The sequence below is a fragment of the Zosterops lateralis genome (genome assembly GCF_965231275.1).
Source record: "Zosterops lateralis genome assembly, chromosome: 4".
In the NCBI taxonomy this organism is placed as follows: domain Eukaryota; kingdom Metazoa; phylum Chordata; class Aves; order Passeriformes; family Zosteropidae; genus Zosterops; species Zosterops lateralis.
The window spans coordinates 41294571-41313310 of NC_139765.1; the positions used below are offsets into that span (position 1 = coordinate 41294571).

Here is an 18740-nt window from a genome sequence, read left to right on the forward strand (position 1 = left end):
ATGGGGCTCTGAGCAACCTGGGATAGTGAGAGGTGTCCTTGCCCATGGCAGGGTGGGGTTCCATGATCTTTCCAACCCAAAGCATTCCATGACTCTATGATTACAGCAGATACTCAAGTTTCCTCTAACCCTTGGGTACTGTGTACTAGTGGTGGGCTTCAGATCCTAGGCATGGACATTTGTTGTGAATTTGGTCTAACAAGATCCACCTGCAAGCAGTGCTCATCAACTTACTGCTGTACTTCCAGTGTCAATGTTTGCATTGTACTGCAACTGCAGGACGCTTCAGATGAAATGGGTGGATGGTAAGACACAGAAGTTTCTGTTAGACAGACAATTCAGATTACCCATAGAAGTGCTCTTGTGTGACATATACTCCAGAACTAGACAGTATCAGTACACAAATGAGTACTACTTAGCTGTACAGTTGCACTGGCCTTTTAATTCCTGCATGAGAATGACCCCATGTGTCATGCTGTGGTCAGACAGAAGTGGCTACTACATCTCTTTGGTATGGCAGTGGTGTGACTGCAGTCCTGCTGCTCAGCAGAACACACTGGAGGGAACTGCACACACTCAAGAACAGAACAGATCCCTTTGACTACATTTAACAAAAAAGCATTGAAACAGTTTATGGTACACGTAGTACCATAAACATGCAGTATTACACTTCTGCCATCTTTTGGCATTGACAAGTTTCAGCAGATTTTGAGGAATCAGGTAAGTACAAGCAGGTTCACATCTAGGGCCTGGTGTTCTGAACGTGCAGCTGTAACTACAGGTAATAAAAGAGCAGAAATGCAGAAATGTATGGCCCAAGACTAAAAAGAACTGAAAGAAAGTAATTTTGATATCTGAAGTCAAAGATGAAATATATTGCTATCAAGTCTTTTCAAAAAAGAGTTCTCTATTTTTACCTTGAAATACACATTTTTATTCCACAGTTTTTAGCTTTATGGTCACTTCGTTGGAAATGAAATGTCAACCAAATAAACATTATCAAAACAAGCACTTACCAGAATATGCTAAACCTGGCAATTCTGTCATACTTTTCTTTTTTAGTCTCCCTAATAAATTACCCTGTACCGTACAGCCTCCATTCTCTTTTCTTCAAACACAACTGATGTTCTTATGTTGGATTTTACCAAATTCACATGCTCAAAGATATCCTTAAAAAATTTTATCAGGTCACACAGCAATGTAGAAATTGTGAAAATAGTAACAAAATTGTTGTCCTCCTTGTACCATCCTATTACGCCAACAACCTCTGAAAATCACTAAGGATGGAAAGCCAAATGTAGCTCTTGGCCAAGCTTAGAGCAATTCCATTGACTTTAAAAGGAATGCATCTGTCCTGTGAAGTTAAGCTTTTAAGTAAAAGCTGCCTCAGGTTAATGGAAATTAAGCTGTCATCTATTTAAGGTTTTCAAAATAGACAATTTATCCTTTATCACTGTGCAAAAATGAATTTTCCAAAGTATTAATGAATTTTTGTCTCATCCATGCTTTGAAGTTTCGATACCATTCTAAAAGCTTTTTTCTCCTTTGAATCTTTTCTTGTAAGCTCATTTTTTTTTCTTTCTCTAGAATAGCAGGAAGCTCCTTCCAGTTTTTAATAAAGATAAATGGAGCCCCCATGGTTTTTAGTAATTGCAATGGAGCACTGTGGTACATTGATGAATTTCCGCAATCACCCGGTGTCATTACGTCTTCTATAACGGGCAGAGATCCATATGAACAAGCTTCATAAATTCTGTAACATTCTGTATTTATTCCCACTGGGCACAATGTCAAATCACTCTGCAGCAAGGCATCTTGATAGTTTTTGAAACTTGCATTTGTTTCTTGAGGCTGCCATCTAGAAAAGTAAAAGGGGTGAAAATTAATATTTTTCTCACAGGCACTGCAATGAAAAAATAAGAGATATACTTTAATTTCTATTATTTATAAAACTGAAAAGGCTATCAGTGTAAAAATTTTCTATTACACACACAGTCAATTGACTCTTACTTTTAGTCTTAACTGCTCTTAAAAGTCTTCTAGAAATTTATTGAAAATGTCACTGTTAAAAATAGATTGTAATACATGGCCCTTTTTGGAAATTATTAATACTTAGAAGTGTAAGAAACAAATTGAAATGCCACTTCAAATCTTCTGCATGACTTGGATGATGTGTATGTCAATTTACTTCACAGCACAGTTTAGAAACAGACAAAAACGGAGACACTCAATGGACTTTTTAATGATTCTTTTTGGCCTCAAAAGAGGTTTCCTCTTCAAAAGCTAGGAGGCAGAGTAATTCATTTAACCTGAATTCATCTACTTCAAGTGCCTCAGTATGTCTGGGAGAGAAGAGTTTATGTCACAGATACAATCCATCTCCTGAGACTCTTCATCAGGGCAGCTAAGGTCTACCTAAGCACCACTGTGCCTGCTATCCAACATTTTATAGGTGTTGCTTTGCAAAGTTAAGAAATAAAATCAGAACCTGACTCTTGTTAGTCAAAACCAACTGTACTGTACAGATTAGGTCTACTTTTATGTGGAACACAAAATATGGCTGTCTTCTTTCTTCTACTAAAGATGTTAAACTCCACAAAATACAGGACAAGTGTTTCTTCTCATAATCAAATATTTGTAAGAAAAGAACAGATGGTCTTTGATGGTTATACATATAGGAGACTTTTCTATACTAGGTTTAAGAATATGCCTTATGTAAAGTATAACAGAAAGGCTGTTACGTTATCATATGACAACCTAAACAAAGAGTCTCTGCAATATTCCCTGACTTAATGACTGGTTACCTTTATTTGTATTATTTTTTAACACTCAAGAAAAGATTGGTAATAATGAACCAGGCAAAAAACTCTGAATATATTCATGAAGTAAATTAAAGTCTTACTGTTCTCTGGCTGCAATCCAGCAAAGTTTGTCAAGTCCATCCTGCTTCAGAATTTCGACTAGGGTTTCTCTAGAAGAATTCTTATAAACTGTTCCTAAGAAATTACATAGATATGATCTTGGATCATGTAGCATTGACCAGCTGGGTTCCACAACTGGAAAATTTCTGTAGCTGTAAAAACAATGGTGTAAGTTAGACAACTATATCAAAGGAAAACATTTTGCAGCCTTTCATTTTCAGTGCATCATATTTTAAGACTAAAACCACCTACTTGTTGCCAATCCACATCTGTACAGACAGGCCCACAAGTAAACCAGTTCAAGTCCTGTCCTAAAAGTGTCTTTATTCCCTTTGCCCCCATCAGTCCCTTCACAAAGAAGGGACTAATGTGTAATAGTAAAGTGTAATACTTTCTAGAATACTTACATCTTCTTTCAACATCAGAAATATTGTATGTGCATATAACAGGAATGTCCTTGACTAACATGCTTTTCCAAGGAAACTGTTCTTGCAACCACCAGTTTTGACTGAAATGGCCAGTTTAACAGTAACTATGGCACATAAGTCTCACCTACCTTAATCTCTGGATATGCTTATCTACTGAAAACACCACCGATAACCTCTCAAAGCAAAATCTCACTTTGATCTGAGTGAACTTCAATGATCTAATCTTTTGCCTCTAAATAGCTTGTTGTACATTATTCGATGGGGCAGTCTGTCGCATTAAGTCTTCTTGCTTTCGAGTGTTTGAATCTCTGCAGTGGAGATTCTCACACAGTTTTATGTAAACTATGTATATATTTAGAACTTATCTATTTGTTTACATATTTCTCCTCTGGGAGGAGAAATATGATTGATGGTGATATTCACCAACGAAGTCAGAGAGGTGGCAACCTTTGTAGCCAATCTTTCGCCTTCTGCTCTAACTGTATATAAAATGGAATCAGAAAATTAAAATAGAGCTTTTCCTGCCTGACTTTCTGCTGCCTGCCTCGTCTGAAATAGCGACAGCAGTCCTTTCCTCATTCTTCTCCTGCAGGATGAATGTTAATTCACTTAGTTTCTAATAACCATTTGACCCTTCATGACAAATACTTTTGCATCATTCTACATCTTCATTTTCTCTCTTTAGTTGGAAAATATGGCACATTTTCATGCCTTTAACCCCATTTTTTTTACAGCTATTGTATGCAAGGGCTGGAAACCCCATTTTGATACCCAATTTATCTTTCTCCACTCACCTTTGCACCCTAGTTTATTGTTGTAAGTGTTGCCGCTTTCTCTTTACTGTCACCTTAATCTCTGTATCCCAAAACTCAACATCTTTCCACTTAGGAACTTCCAATGCCACCAATTCTTTGACACCATCAAAAGTCCAAATTCAGTGTATTTCAGAGACACTGTGAAAAAGTTCAAGCTGTATATAAAAAGCCCTATTCAATTTTCCAGCTTGTTGAGCCAACTGGATCAATACAGGATACTGAATTCAAATTCAACACAAGATGTGAAAATAATCCTGTACGTTTTTCAGCTTCTATTACCCTGTTAAGTAGCTAAACCACTATCAACTCAACTAATAAGAAGGAAAAATGCATCTAGCTGAACCAAACCTTTATTTAGTCCACATAAATAGTTTGAGTACTTAAGTGTAACAAAAATGGTTTTTTTAAACAAGTAGTTAAGCCAGCTTACACTGCTGTGACACTGGAGTATAACAACTCCAAACAGAAGTCTTTTGAGCTATAACAGAGGTAAAAAAAAAGTACTCTATCCTTTCCTGAACAAATAGTACCTGCAACTAATAAAAGGTATTTAGTTACATAAATATCTTTTGAATCTCTATATTACATCAGCAGTTATAAAAAATCTCAAGAGCAAATGAACTGAAGAAAGAATAAACAGAAAACCTCAGGAGACACTGGTTCATTTTCCTAAAGCTTCCTAAACACTAGTATTCTTACTAAATGCAACTCGCAAAGACTCCAATGCCTGATTGTTTTGGGCATCAGCAGTAACACTCAGTCATATTTTCCATACCTCATGCACAGTAATTAATTAATCAATTGCAACTTCTGTCTATAGCACTCACGTAGCTACTCCTAAAGGCCACTGGAAAATATCTTCTTCATTTACGAACGCATAGTCGTAGGTAACAAAGAGCAGGTTTACAAATCCCCCGTTTCGTTTCAGGTACGGCTGAATCCAGGCGTTGTTGCACCGCTCGTTCCCGAGCAGCACCACTGCCGCGTGCTGGATTTTGCGGGTCTCCAGCAGTGTCTGTGCGAAGTGCAGCCACTGCGTGGCGTAGGCGACCTTCGCCGGCTCCCTCCCGTTCAGCACCAGCACCACATGCTCCGCCTCCACCGAGAAGTAGCCGGGAACTACAGATGGGCCCGTGAGGAAGCTGAGAAAACCAAAACACAACACTACTAAACAAAGTAAGATTTGTAAGACAAATTATACAGCCCAATCCTCTAGCTAGTCTTATTACACAGTGTGTAGTCCAGACATGATTTTTTCTTCAATACAGTAAATTCAATATACTGCAAAATTACTGTGCAACTATAGCCACTTCTGGTGTTAGTATCTACTGCTCAGCATAGGAGTAAAGGTGCTTTCATTTTTATTCAGGAAAAAGGTAATTCTCTTAAATAACATATTTTTTCAATAAATCAGAACTAGTACCATACTCAAACCTCAAAATAAATCAACCATCTTTCAAAAAAGGGTACCTTTTGAAGGTAACCTTCAAAGGGAACCTCGATGTTCACTTAAAGGTCAAACATTTTATTAATTCCAGTAATAACCAATGAATGCTGTATTTGAACAAGAGAGAGACCCTCCCAAAAACCTGAAGACTATACTAAATCTGGTATCATTAAGAGTGACAGTTAAGCTAGTCTTGCATACTACTTTTCTCAGTGTTTTTGTTATGTACCTACTGAGTAGAATCAGTAACACAAGAAACATCTATTTAAATGTAAACTTAAATTGGTTGTATGACCCAGGTCAAACTTAAGGCTCTGATAAAAGGTAGTAAGCACAAACATTTTAGTTATAAAATGGCATTTCTAGATCTTGCACAATGTATTTAATAGAAGAATTTCAGTCACATAACAAAATCAATAAATCTTTAATAATTTTCAAGTATCTGACAAAAGCTATTTATGAACTGCAATAAAACAAATCAGTATTTGCCAGCCCCTGTTTTTCAGTTACCTGGTGTTTAACAGATTACTGATTGAATGCAAAGAAGTAGCAGTTACACAGCTTGGGGAAAAGTCAAGGGGAATAAACAGTATTTTTTTCCTAGGAGTCAGTTAAGTGCTAGTTTTCTAGGTCTGCTGCATCACTAGTTTTTCAGCTACCAGCAAAACTTAATTTAGAGTGAGCATGAGTTTTAACTCATGAAGTGCTGAGACTAACAGCTAGTTTCCGGTCAAATATACTTACTGAGGAAAAAAAACCTCTAAAAAAAAGCTGTAAAAACTACTCCAGTGAAGTTATGTCAAGCAGACTGAGCTTAGACAAGTGCATTTTAAACCTGACTTAAGCTGACATGCTGCTGGCTTGGTGGGAGTGATGGATTTTGGAGCCAGGATTTGTAAGACTCATGACTTGGCATCAAGACTTCTAATACATTAAATGTTAAGTCAGATCAAGACTTAAATCCAAAGTTTAACAGACAATGAGAACAGAATTACTGGGATTCTTAAGAGAGCTACCTTGAGCTTTGGAAAGGCTAAGATAGGGACTAAGTATGTACAAGGTCCAGTGATCACCTTGCAAAGAGGCTTGGGGAAAAAGAGTTTATTCTATGACACAGCACTTCAAGGATAACAGCTTTACAGCAATAACAAGATGTACAGGTTAGGAAGCAATGACCTGTGTGTAGAAATATATGAAGTTGAACAGCATAAAATTACAGTGGGGGAAAAGAAGTAACACGGTGCCAAGTCTCATAAATCTCATTCTTTACCGTGCTAGGGTTGTACTATTAACTCCTGATCAAAACACAACTGGGATTGGGAAATGAAAGCGAGATTACAGAAGCTGCAAAATGAAGGGAGTAGTCCCAACAGTATTAACTACTCATATGAAGGCTAGATCAAAGATAGTATGGGAAGGTTACATTTTTTGGATTAAATACTTGACTTGCTTTCTACAAAGTCCTTGTTTTTCCATACTAGTCATAGATAGTCATACAAAGGACGCTATTGTAGACTGGGTCTTACAGTGCCCATTCTGAAGGTGTTAGACAGCCATTCTGTAACAGCAGTGATAGAATTCAACACTTGGCAGCAGGAGAGATCATAACAACTACATCCAGCACACACATATTCCATATGGGGTAAAGGAATTACATAAAAATGACAAAATCAAGAAAAGAACTTGGAAAAGAGCAGTCCAAATCACAAGAAGCTTTCAAGGACTTTGTAGACTGTTAAAAAACTACATATAAGAAGCCTAGGCACACTGTGTGCTTCAATCCAAAAAGTTAACCCTATATGGCTTAACAGAAAAGGCAGTTTACCACACCTAACTTGTTTGCTTCAGCAAGAAATAGAAGGTTGAACACTAGGAATAGTATATCAAATGGAGGATTTGAACTTGGAAGACATTCACTTCAAAGTTTTGAAGGAACACAAACACAGAATTGCAGAACTGCTGGCAGAGGCATGCAGCTGTCATTATGAAAAGACACTAAGCCTGATAAGTGATTCACTATCTTTTGTAGACTCCCATCTACAAAAACAACTTGAGAGGACTCTGGAGAACAGTCAATATTAATTCCCTCTCTGGAAGAATCTATAATAAACAGTAAGATCACTGAATCTTATCAATCAATAGGTAAGTCACTGATCACATATATGGATAAGCACTGCTGGAAATGAGTTATCCTGTTTCACTAATCTGATGAAGATCTGTGAGTGTGTCAGTAAGAACACAGATAAAAGAGGATCCAGTGGATGTGGTGTTTTAGGATTTTCAAAAAGCTTCACTGTGGGGTTTTATTAAAACCAAATTGCCAGAAGCTATCCCACATGGAATGCTTTGATAGACAGAAACCTCTCCTGGTTCACTGAGGCAAGGCAGCACTGAATGTTTATAGAGAGAGTGTGACTTGGTGGAATAGAAATTTAGGAAAGCTCTTCCCAAATAATAGGTAAGACATTTGGCACTCTGTGGTCTACAACACCTTCCTTGGTGACAGGAGAGACGGATGTGAATTGCTTAAAGCCAGAGAAAGTGTTAAATCCTGCTCTCTTGCTTTTTGTATAGATGGGCCAAGATGTTACTAAAATCCACAGCTATGAAGTTCTCCACTCCTGTTTTTAAATAAACATTCCTGCATTTTATGGAGAAGCTGATACTTTATGTATTTTTTAGGCACCTTTGGTGAAAACATGAACAGATCAAAATTTATTTTAGAGATGTGTATTCTCCATCATAAATATACAAAATGGGCTTATTCATGCAACTGTGTTCAAGTGATATTTTGGTATTTTTGTGTCTTTAGATTTGGTATTCTTTAAAAACATTCACCACAGGCCTATTTTTAAACAATCATTAGACTTACCACAGAAAACTGCAGAGTAGTACATATTCTCCAAATATGTCACCTCAGCTAGCTCCCTCTAGCCTCATCTAGTAATCAAATGGAGATAATTTACCTCAGCCAGGCAGTAAAGTAAAAAATTCTAGAAAATCTTATAACCAGTGAGAAGCCAAAATCACATAATCCTTCCCCATAACATAAACTAGTATGTCCAAACAAGAGTAAAAAGTAGCTATTTCTGAAGCCTAGTTGTTAAAATAACAGTTATATTGCACATTTTCTATACTTGGCATGAGTTTCTACTAGCCTGTCAAAAGTTAACCTTTGTTATGTTGGTACTAAACTTAAGCTTTGTATTTTTATCAGACCTAGCATGCAAGTTGAAATTAAAATAGGGACTCTATTATCCCTGGCTCATCTAGACATAACAAGAAGATACTTAAATGCAAGTACAGAAGTCTTCCTTTGAGTGATGTATACCCTAAGGAAATACATAAAGTTATTAATCATCTGAAACAGGCACACTAGAAAGAAAATAACTATAATCAGTCAAGTGACAGACTCACTAATTACAGCAAATTATTTTCATGTTATAAATGTGGAAAGCAAGAGCTTGAAGAAAATTCTCATGCCAATACTAGGATGATAACCTATCATGGCAGACTATCATGGATTTCTATAGTTTCTAAGATTTTAACTCTGGAAACAACCAAGTCTTTTGCCACTAAGACTGCACTGTAGGCACTGGTCCAATATTCAAAGAAAGGACTGTATCCTTTCTCTATATTTGTGATTTGAAAGTTCTATTGCTCTGTCAAGGAGACTACCAAGATGCAGTAGATCATTTGTAGTTGATTCTCTAAACTTGTAAGATCATCTTTTATTTGCAGACAAGGAATATAACTTTTTCTGTTAGAGAGTGTATAAAATCATCTATTTCTTCTGAAAAGACTCTATGGCCTGTACCATGTTCACTTTCATAAACTATTCAATATGATATAAACTATTCAAAATGATATAAAAAGGTTTTGTGATCACTTAAAACCTCCTTTCAATTCACAATCACATGTGTACTTCAAACACTACCTTCAGATATTTCAACTAGAACCACATCTTGCACAAGGAAAAAAGAGCCTTCTGAAGCAACATGTTTCAGGAGTTAAACTCACTTAACTGCCTAATTTATGTATTAAAACTTTTTTAACAGGCAGGTCCTGGTGCAAGAGACTAAATGTTGCAGATCTATTTCTGCAGACTGGCTAACTGGCCAAATAGACAAAAAATGCTTCAGTTTTCACTGTATCTTTGCAGAAAGCATTAAAATGGTATTAAATAGGGACTCAGAGAAAAGCTCTGTATCATTCATTGAATAATATAAAACATTTGATAAGTCCTAAAACATACATGATCACAGATCAAATACCACTGTTAAAGCAAACAGTGCTTTAAAGTAATCTTCCTTTCCATACAAAATTTTGGGTTGCCAATCAAGTAGTGAAGCAGAAGCTCAGTTTCACAGAGAGCCTTTGTTACAAACAGAAACAAATTATGCTTTTGACACATTCCTATTTATGAACGAATGAGCCAAGTCCCTTTTCCCGGAATACAGCAGAAACTGAACAGCAGGAGACATCTTCCTGCCTCCTGTATGCATCATTGATTTCACCATCTATGAGCCTCCAAGGCCCAGCTCTTCACACTGTTCCCGGGGTTGTATCCTGACTCTGCCACTGAGGCCTCTTGGCTGCTCTTTCTCTCAGCACTGGTAAGTTTTTCCATACTTTTTTTAATAACACAAACCATCATAAACCAGATTAAATCGCTCCCTAGTTTTTTCTAATTTTTAACAGTGGCATGTCTGGTCTAGAATTGGTTAGATTTATCAAGTATGTGCTTCTGTGTATAAATTATAATTTTGAATGAGAAGCTGTGTGCATATTCCATAGTTATCAAAACATTACAGAATTATAGTATTTGCAACTGTATTAAAATAACCACAACTCTGAGATAGGCAAAATAATGCCTGAGCAGTGCATAATTTAATTTAACTTTCCAATGCATTATTTGTTAAAGTTTACACAATTGAAACCAACATCATGAACAATACCTGAAGTATGTTTTTCCTGCATTTTGGCTTCCTTCTCTCCACTGTGCAGTCACATCACCTGGCTCAAGGTGCCCTCCAAAAATATGTTGCCAAAGGTAAAGACCTACAAAAATGAAGACATGATGGAGAATTTGAATGTACAGATCTTGGCTATTCTACGGTCCTAAAAAAATTATTTCTGGAAAATGCAAAAGCATCACAACATAAGAACTTGGCAAAGAAATACCAGGCTTCTTGCATAATATGACTTGGAATTAGTCAAAATTAATTTTTCCCACACTGGCATTTAAAAAGATTCTTTGGCTGACAAAATATCAACAGATGAAGATATACACTACTGCTTCTGCTAGCAACTCTTTCCAGCACACATGCCACTAAAAATGAACAAATATTAACTGGCATTTTAAGGACAATCATACTTCTCTTAAGCTTTTGTGAAATGCACCAATTTTTGTGATGGTAATATATAAGGTAATATATCTATGTGCTCTACAGTGTTACATGAAAGTTCGACTGTAAGCCCAACATTTACAAAAAAGCTAAAGTAAGAACAGTGGTATGTCTTCAGCAGTAGTTAAAGAGCTTGAGAAGACCTTGACTCCCAGTTTGTGCAGAGGGGAAACTTAGTATCTTCCACAACAGAAGAATTTCCAAGTGCATCAGTGGCAGTAGTACTATAGTACACTGCAATACAGAAAATGCTTTATTTCTCAATGTGTGATGCTTTGTTTCACGAAGTATAAACATGACAAAAATAAATTATCTGGTGTAGGCAAGAGGCCTCTCCTTGTGACTGTAAACTAGACTAGATCAAAAAAGTAATTGTGTTTCTTGGCCATTTGAGCCATTTTCCTTGATGCAGAAAAACAGTCTTGAAAGGAACTGATAGAAAGAGACTGGAGTTCAGCTACTCCAATCTGAGTAACAGCTAGCATTTCCTTAATACTCCTCATGTACAGATATACATACTGTTGATTCATACACATCAATTTTAGTCATCAGGAAACAGAGACAAGTTTATCCCAGGAAGGTTAAATAACCAATAGACATCGACTACATCTGCTTACCGATTGCTGCTTTACCCCAAATCTGTACTCTAAGACTGGTCTGTTCTACGTGAGACCTCACATATTTTATCATTTTAAGATTAGCTTCATATCTCTGCTGAGAAGCAGCCAGCTCGTTTTTCTCGTCTGCATCCCACGGATTCCACTCTTCATTCCCCAAGGCAACATGATCTGTGAAACCTAAAAGCGTGATTTACATTAAAAAAAAAGATCACATTCACGACTTTAGGAAAACTGATGCATTTTCTCAAATTCGTAATTTCACGCACCCCCTGACAACCATCAGCCCTGGGCGGGGCTCCCCGCCATCGTCACCAGGCCCACACCCGACCCGCTCCTCCCGCGGCCCAAGCGGTGCGGCCAGGCCCCGCTCTGCCTGACAGGCCACGGCCAGGGCCCCGCTCTGCCCCACGGGCCGCCCCGCCGCCGGCCCCGCTCTGCCCGACAGGCCGCCCCACTGCCGGCCCCGCTCTGCCTGACAGGCCACCCCGCCGCCGGCCCCGCTCCTCCTCCCGGGCCGCCCCGCCGCCGGCCCCGCTCTGCCCGACAGGCCGCCCCACTGCCGGCCCCGCTCTGCCTGACAGGCCACCCCGCCGCCGGCCCCGCTCTGCCCCACGGGCCGCCCCGCTCTCCGGGCCCGCTCTGTCTCCCGGGCCGCCGCCAGGCCCCGCCTGCCGGGCCGGGCCGGCCCCGCACCGATCCCGCCGGCTGTGCCCCGCCGGCAGACCGGGCAGGGCAGGGCAGGGCAGGGCGGCTCGCAGCGGGGCCGGCGCCGCGCTCACCTCGCGGGCCGCGGCGGTCCCGGTGCGGGCGGGGGGCGGCGGCGCGGCGCGGCCGCAGGAACACGCTGTAGGCCGCGTAGAGGGAGAAGAGGCCGTAGGCGACGATCAGGGCGGAGCAGAGCCGCCGGCGAGCGCCCCGCATCCCGCCCGGCGCGGGCGGAAGGCCCGGCGGGGGCCGGGAGGCGGCGGCGGGAGCAGGAGCAGGCTCCGCCCGCCCGGCCGGGCTGTGCCGCCGCCGGGGAGGCCCCGGGCCGCCGGTGCCCTGACCTGCCCTGGCCGCAGCCCCCGGGCCCTGCCGGCACCGCTGTGCCGTGAGGGGTAACCGGGCTGTAAACGGAGAGGTGAACGCACAGTCAGCTTATGGGGATTTTATTATAATGGGGAAAGCTTGGATAGATCAGAGTGAGTCACGTTCCATAGGAAGAAAGACTACCCACGACTCCTTCTTAATGCCAGAGGTGCTACAGCTTCTGTAAAGCCGCCACCAGCCTGTGGACAAACACCGTGACCCTTATTGTAGCCAAAAGTATGGTGACCTTCACCTAACCAAAGAGTCCAGAACATTAGGATTGTAATGCACTGCACAACCCTAGAGCCTCCTCTGGGTCTGAGTGGGTTTTTTATTGATAATTTTTTACCCTTATGAACACTAAACCTTGCTCTGGCCCTGACCTAAAATTAATTCAATGGACCACAGCTTCTTTCCAACTGAAATGTAACTACTTGTCTCAGACGACCTTCTGAAATAGGCTTACAATCAGCCTACTGCCAAATCCTTAATCTAATTTAATTGTTTATTCACTTGCTGAATTATAAATCTAGCCTGATGACTCACAGTGGCAGCAATCACAGAATGGTTGGGGTGGGATGGGACCTTCGGGATCATTGAGTTCCATCCCCACCTGGTGCAGGCAGCAATAGTTCCTTCTAGACCAGGTTGCTCAAAGCCCTGGGTCACTTCCAAGAATGGGACATTCATGACTTCTCTGTCTTAACCACACTCAAAATGAACATTGCCCTGTGTCATGTCACTACTGCCCTGGTAAAAAGTTTTTCTCTCTTTTAAGCTCCTTTTTTTATTGAATTCTACCCATTAAACCCCTACATATAATCCAAATAACACTTGCCAGTATTACTGGTAATCTGTTGCAAAATTGCAGGTCAATACACTTATTCTTTTAGGTGTCATGGCCACTTTGCCTTGGCTATAGTGATTTATAATTTTAGGAAAGAAGTGCACCTCATAAATGCTTTCAAAATGAAGACTGAGCTTCTCTTGCCTTTCTAGCTTAGTGCATCTGTGTGAATGCACAATCAAGTGGTGGAGTCACAAACTTTTGGAAGATCAGCAATATATCTGTAGTGGTCAGTATTAAAATAAACTATTAGCACCTTTAACTGCAATCTGTTTTTTAGACTATATCAGTAGTTGTACCTGTGTGCTGAGTTGCTAAAATGTAAGGAAAGTCTTTGTATGAATACTTTGATTTAAAACAGAATATGGTAATGAAAGTATGCTAAACGTAGAACCAAAGGGAAATAAGATGGTGGTAGAAATTAATTACAAAGGGCAAAAAAGAATGAAAAATGTTTAATCATTTGGAAGCACAGACTCCCTATTGCACAACTTGAGTGCTTTGGGTGATAGTTAGAAAGTTCTTCTCACACAGATGCAGTTTATTTCTTATAAAAATGACACAAGAGACTTGAAAAGGTCAAGAAGGATTAATCTGAGAAGAGTTTAGATTATAGACCATCTCAAAAACAGTGTCTGAGAAGTCTGCATTTGACTGTGTGCATTTCAATAAGAAATGAAAAAGTGAATGTGATTTGGAATAGTAGTGATTATTGCTGAGCAGGTCTTTCACAATACTGATGATAATGTAGTCTTATTTCTAGCAGAGAAGAAAGGTATACTAATCAAAATGAGGTAAACAGGCAATATCAATCAAAATCTTAGAACAACTGTACTTGATGGCAATGCCTGATCATTTGGAAAGAAATTCAAATACAGAATTGAAAATGTGTAAGAAGGAATAGCATAAACTTTCAGGCATTGCATCTTAATCTTATATTTCCTGCCCTTACTAACTCATTGTACATTTTGCAAGCTGCATTGGCTCATTTCATGGGCAAAACATAATGTAAAAAGCTATACATGATTTTAAAAAGGATATTGATTTTATAAAATTTTATATTCTTTTCCAGCCAGTTCAGGACAGGCTCAAATAAATGGTTTTCCTGTAATGCAAACTCAAATAGTATAGAAACTAGTGGGAATTAAGAATATAATGTTAAGAATGTACTAAGGGGGAGTGTGTGTATCTGTGAGGGGCTGGACAACAAAATGCCTACATGAATTAAGATCATGGAGTAGGAGCTTTGTCTAGAGATTATGGGAGTAAAACTTCTAGGAACATTAAATTGGAAGAACACCTTAACCATAGTATTCCCTGAAATCATGGAAAAACGTGCAGCAGATACCAAATTTAGGAAATGCCCGAGTTTCATGCACAGTGCCTGTAGGGGCCTGCAAAGCCCAGCAAGTACTTGTTTCTAGCACTCTATAACAAATTTCTGATTTGTTGTAGAAGACCAAAAGCCAAGTGTCACAAGAAGGGAGGAGAGAGCAAAAGGATCAGTAATATCTTGAACCTCTGTCAAAGACAAGATCATTATATGTCTAGATGGCATTAAAAAGCAGACATGCCCTGCAGCATAGGAGAGGGTGAAAAGTCTAACAGCTGCAGCTAATGAGACTTGGAAAAGTCCTAAACCCAGATCTGGTAAATCAGGAGGCTTAGATTCTTTCTTAGCTCTAAAAGCTTGCTGTATGATCTTCTGGCAGATTATCTTGTCTCATGGGGCTTCAACTGACCCCTTGTAAAATGTACGAAACTAAGCTTCTTGGACTGTTAGGAATCCTAGCTGATATAAAATAGTTGAAAATAGTTGAAGTTTCATTTGAAAGAAGTTACTCAATAAAGACAGAAAGAGTTCTAACAAACAAGGAGAGTCTATTTAATAACAAGGATTTTGAGCGGTAAGCAATTAAGCTATACAAGTTCTTTTCAGTATAAGGCATCATAAATTAGGAGACAGTTTAAAAATGTATCATGAGGTTCAATAGCAGTTTAGAGACAGGAAAGATAAACAAGAACGCAGAAGTGTCAGGTACCTTCAACAAATGTCTATTCTGTTCAAAAATTCTTTACAACAAATGAAAATTAACCTGGACTTTCAAAATTAAGACTGAGTGCAGCTGAAAGCCAAATCAAAATACATTCTGCTGTACGTTGGGTAGTTTGAGTAAGCAACTGAGAAAGTAAGTTTTTTTCTTGTGAAAATTGTTCTTTTTCTGTACATGTTATGATAAAAGCAGAATTTCCTGATACTTGTTTTTACTGCTCATGACTGCCTACAATAATTCTTTGGTCTCTGTATTTCCCAACAAAATTCTTGCAGAACTGCTTTTCTTATTTTGGTCTCTGCTCATTGACTATTGGGTTAGAATTGCAGATGTCACTGGGAAGTTTTTAAAAGCTGTATTGATCAACATGTGACATAGGCCGATCTGAGTAAGGTTTTAAAGCAGAGTTAGGGAAAAAAGCACCAGTTAGACATCTAACTAGAACATGGAATGAAAAAAGTTGTTACCAGAATCCCTGCAGAAAGGTGTTGAGCTTCAGTTACTGTTCTATTCGTCCTGGCCTTGTTAATTAAGAAGTTTGCAGGGTTTTCTTCTGCCACCTGCAAACTGTTGTAGGCAGCCACTGTTACAATTTGTCTACAAAAGCCTGAATCTCCTCTTAAGGCTGCACTATACAAGGCTGAATGAAAGTGTGAAGTCTGCAGGGGACAATAAAAGCTGGGAAGCTGGAGAGGCCTCTCTGCTCGTGCAGATCACAGTGCCCATTCCTGCCTTTTGGCAGAGGTGCTCTGGATAAGTCTCCTGTGATGAGAGGTAACAGTCTTTGGTGCTTGTTACTGCTTGATTAATAAAAGTGCTCCTTTCTACTGTCTCTGGTTTGTAGGAGTGCACCCTGACATCATCCTTCAGGCAGAACAAGGTGCAGGCTGATTCCATTTTTACCTGAAACTAATAACAGTGGCTAAACTGTCCCTTCAACAGGATATTGCTTGAGGCAGTGAGGTGATAGCAAGGACCTTCTGATGGTGGTAAAAAATTAAGGGCAGTAAGCTCTTTTTTGGTACAGGTGGATCAATAAGAGAGTGTCCACCTGTGGCCTTCCAAGTTCATAGTTTAAGTGAGGACAGTCTTCCTGAGAAGCTAATACACTGAGGTGTATAAAAATAAAGTAATTTTTCAGTCTAATGAAGTGACAAAATGAATTGCCATTCTTAGTTCTATATTGCTCTCACATTCAAGACATATTTATCTGAAGACATTTTTAGATAACAGAGTAATTCTCCCATGTGTTACATTTAGAATGTCTCCAGGCTGAAGTTTTTACCAATAACTATTCTATTCCATTAAATTCTATTCTGTCAAAGCATAAAGCCTCTCAGAACACCGTGTCTCTTCCTGAGACACAGAAAGAAAGGACTCATAGGTGCTGTCTCCTAGACTGTTTCAAGTCTTACACAATTTTTAGTGTCTGTGTCAGGACTGGGTTAGACCTTTACAACGACCAAAATGAGTTTGATGTAAGCCATGCCTCACTAACCATACCAAATTATTCTTAACCACGGTCCTTGTTCCCTGAACTGTCACATCTCCAGTGTTTTTCTAAGTTGATATACAGTAAAAGAAGGCATTAAAGTCAGTTCCCTGCTCCTTTAACATTTCTTTGGATGTTCCCAGATAAAAACTTCATGGCTTATTTGCTATTTCAGTAGGCTAAATACACCCCTTTAAAAACCATTGTTTTCACAATCTTTTACAATCTCATATACAAATCCAAGACAGATAAATATGTTAAACCTTTATAAACCTTTTATAAACCATTTATAAACATTGTTACATTGGCCTTTTGCATAGATCTTTGGTGTTTTCATGGTATATATTATTTCATTGTGGATAGATGGGATTATAGTATCTCCTCACCCCATTCTTACTAAGTAACATAAAGATATATTTGTATGTCAGTGTCATCTGGCAGATTCAAAGGGAAATAATTTATTTTTACAGGAAGAACTGCAGTAGGCTTTATAGTAGCAGGAATTTTGGCTATATTTTAAAATAAAACTATATTAGCATATCACACTGTGGTGTGAGTCATCTTAAGTTTCTGTGTCATGGGGAAGAAAGGATAATTTAAAATCTGCAGTGCTAATTGAGGTGTTTACAGTGACATTTAATAATCACTTGACACTGAAATTCTTAAAAAAAATAATCTGGAAGGCAGGCAACATAATTTCTCATGGAGGAACTCTAGAGCTGTACTTTTTGGTTCCCTCCGGTGCAGGAACAGCTCTATTTCTCCACTTGATCAGACTATTTTCTGTGATATTTGGCGTAGGCCTCATTTAAATGGCAGTTACGTGAGTGATAAGGAAGGCACTTGGCAGAGTGCAGCAGTGAGTGACCTTTCTGAGCAGTTCCTGTGAGCTGCAGTTCATTTACTGCCTCTGTCTGGAGATTTATCAGCAGACAAAGCAGGTATGTGTGAAAGTTTTTCAGGCTCACATGTTCATAGGCTGGATATCATGGGGTTGGGTTTTTTTGTGTGTGGTTTTTTTTTTCGACCCGTAGTGATAAAACAGAAGGAAGTGCTCTGAAATGAAGCAAAAGAAGCTACTGTTCTTCCTTAAGCACGGTATCTTCACTCCTCCATGCCTCACTGGGCTAGCTAGCAAGAAGAGTACAGTCACAGCTCTGTTTGGGTTTCATGTTATTGGTCAACCTGAAGGTGCTTTAAGAGATTCCAGGTTATTTCCAACTGTGTAAATCTTAAGAAGACAAAAAAAAAATCAGTTACGGCTTCTTAGCTGAGAAGCAGCTAACTTCAGCAGAGGAAAGATAATTTTTTGAAACACTAACACATCATATTTTTGTGCTTGTGAGCATTTCTCTCAGCTATTTATACCAGGATTACCTAAGGAAATGCAGCTGTGCCCTTCTTCTTATGTGTGCAGTCTCAATCAAGTCCTTTGTGTCTATTTTATCTTCCTAATTTTTGTATTGTTTTTTTCCACTAGACATGGAAATAATGGAAGCCCCAGGATTTCTGAATATATCCCAGTAGGAAATGAGTTGAGAGAACTAAAAAAGAAGCTAATCATTAAAGCTGTAGCAAGTAGTGTGATCTTATATTTAGAAGCCACCTTTTTGTTTTTGAGCATATGATTTTTCCTGTTT

General features: G+C 39.1%; 1 protein-coding gene across 1 annotated transcript; it reads right to left on the reverse strand.

The window, feature by feature from the left end:
* Positions 1 to 881: 881 nt before the first annotated feature.
* On the reverse strand, positions 882 to 12577 carry RXYLT1 (ribitol xylosyltransferase 1). Its single transcript, XM_083859852.1, has 6 exons — positions 12419 to 12577; positions 11637 to 11816; positions 10570 to 10672; positions 4992 to 5306; positions 2903 to 3073; positions 882 to 1858 (listed from the first exon to the last, which is right to left on the reverse strand). The coding sequence occupies exons 1-6, from the start codon at positions 12558 to 12560 to the stop codon at positions 1441 to 1443; spliced, it is 1329 nt and encodes a 442-aa protein (XP_083715978.1). The 5' UTR covers positions 12561 to 12577; the 3' UTR covers positions 882 to 1440.
* Between the last annotated feature and the right edge of the window lie 6163 nt (positions 12578 to 18740).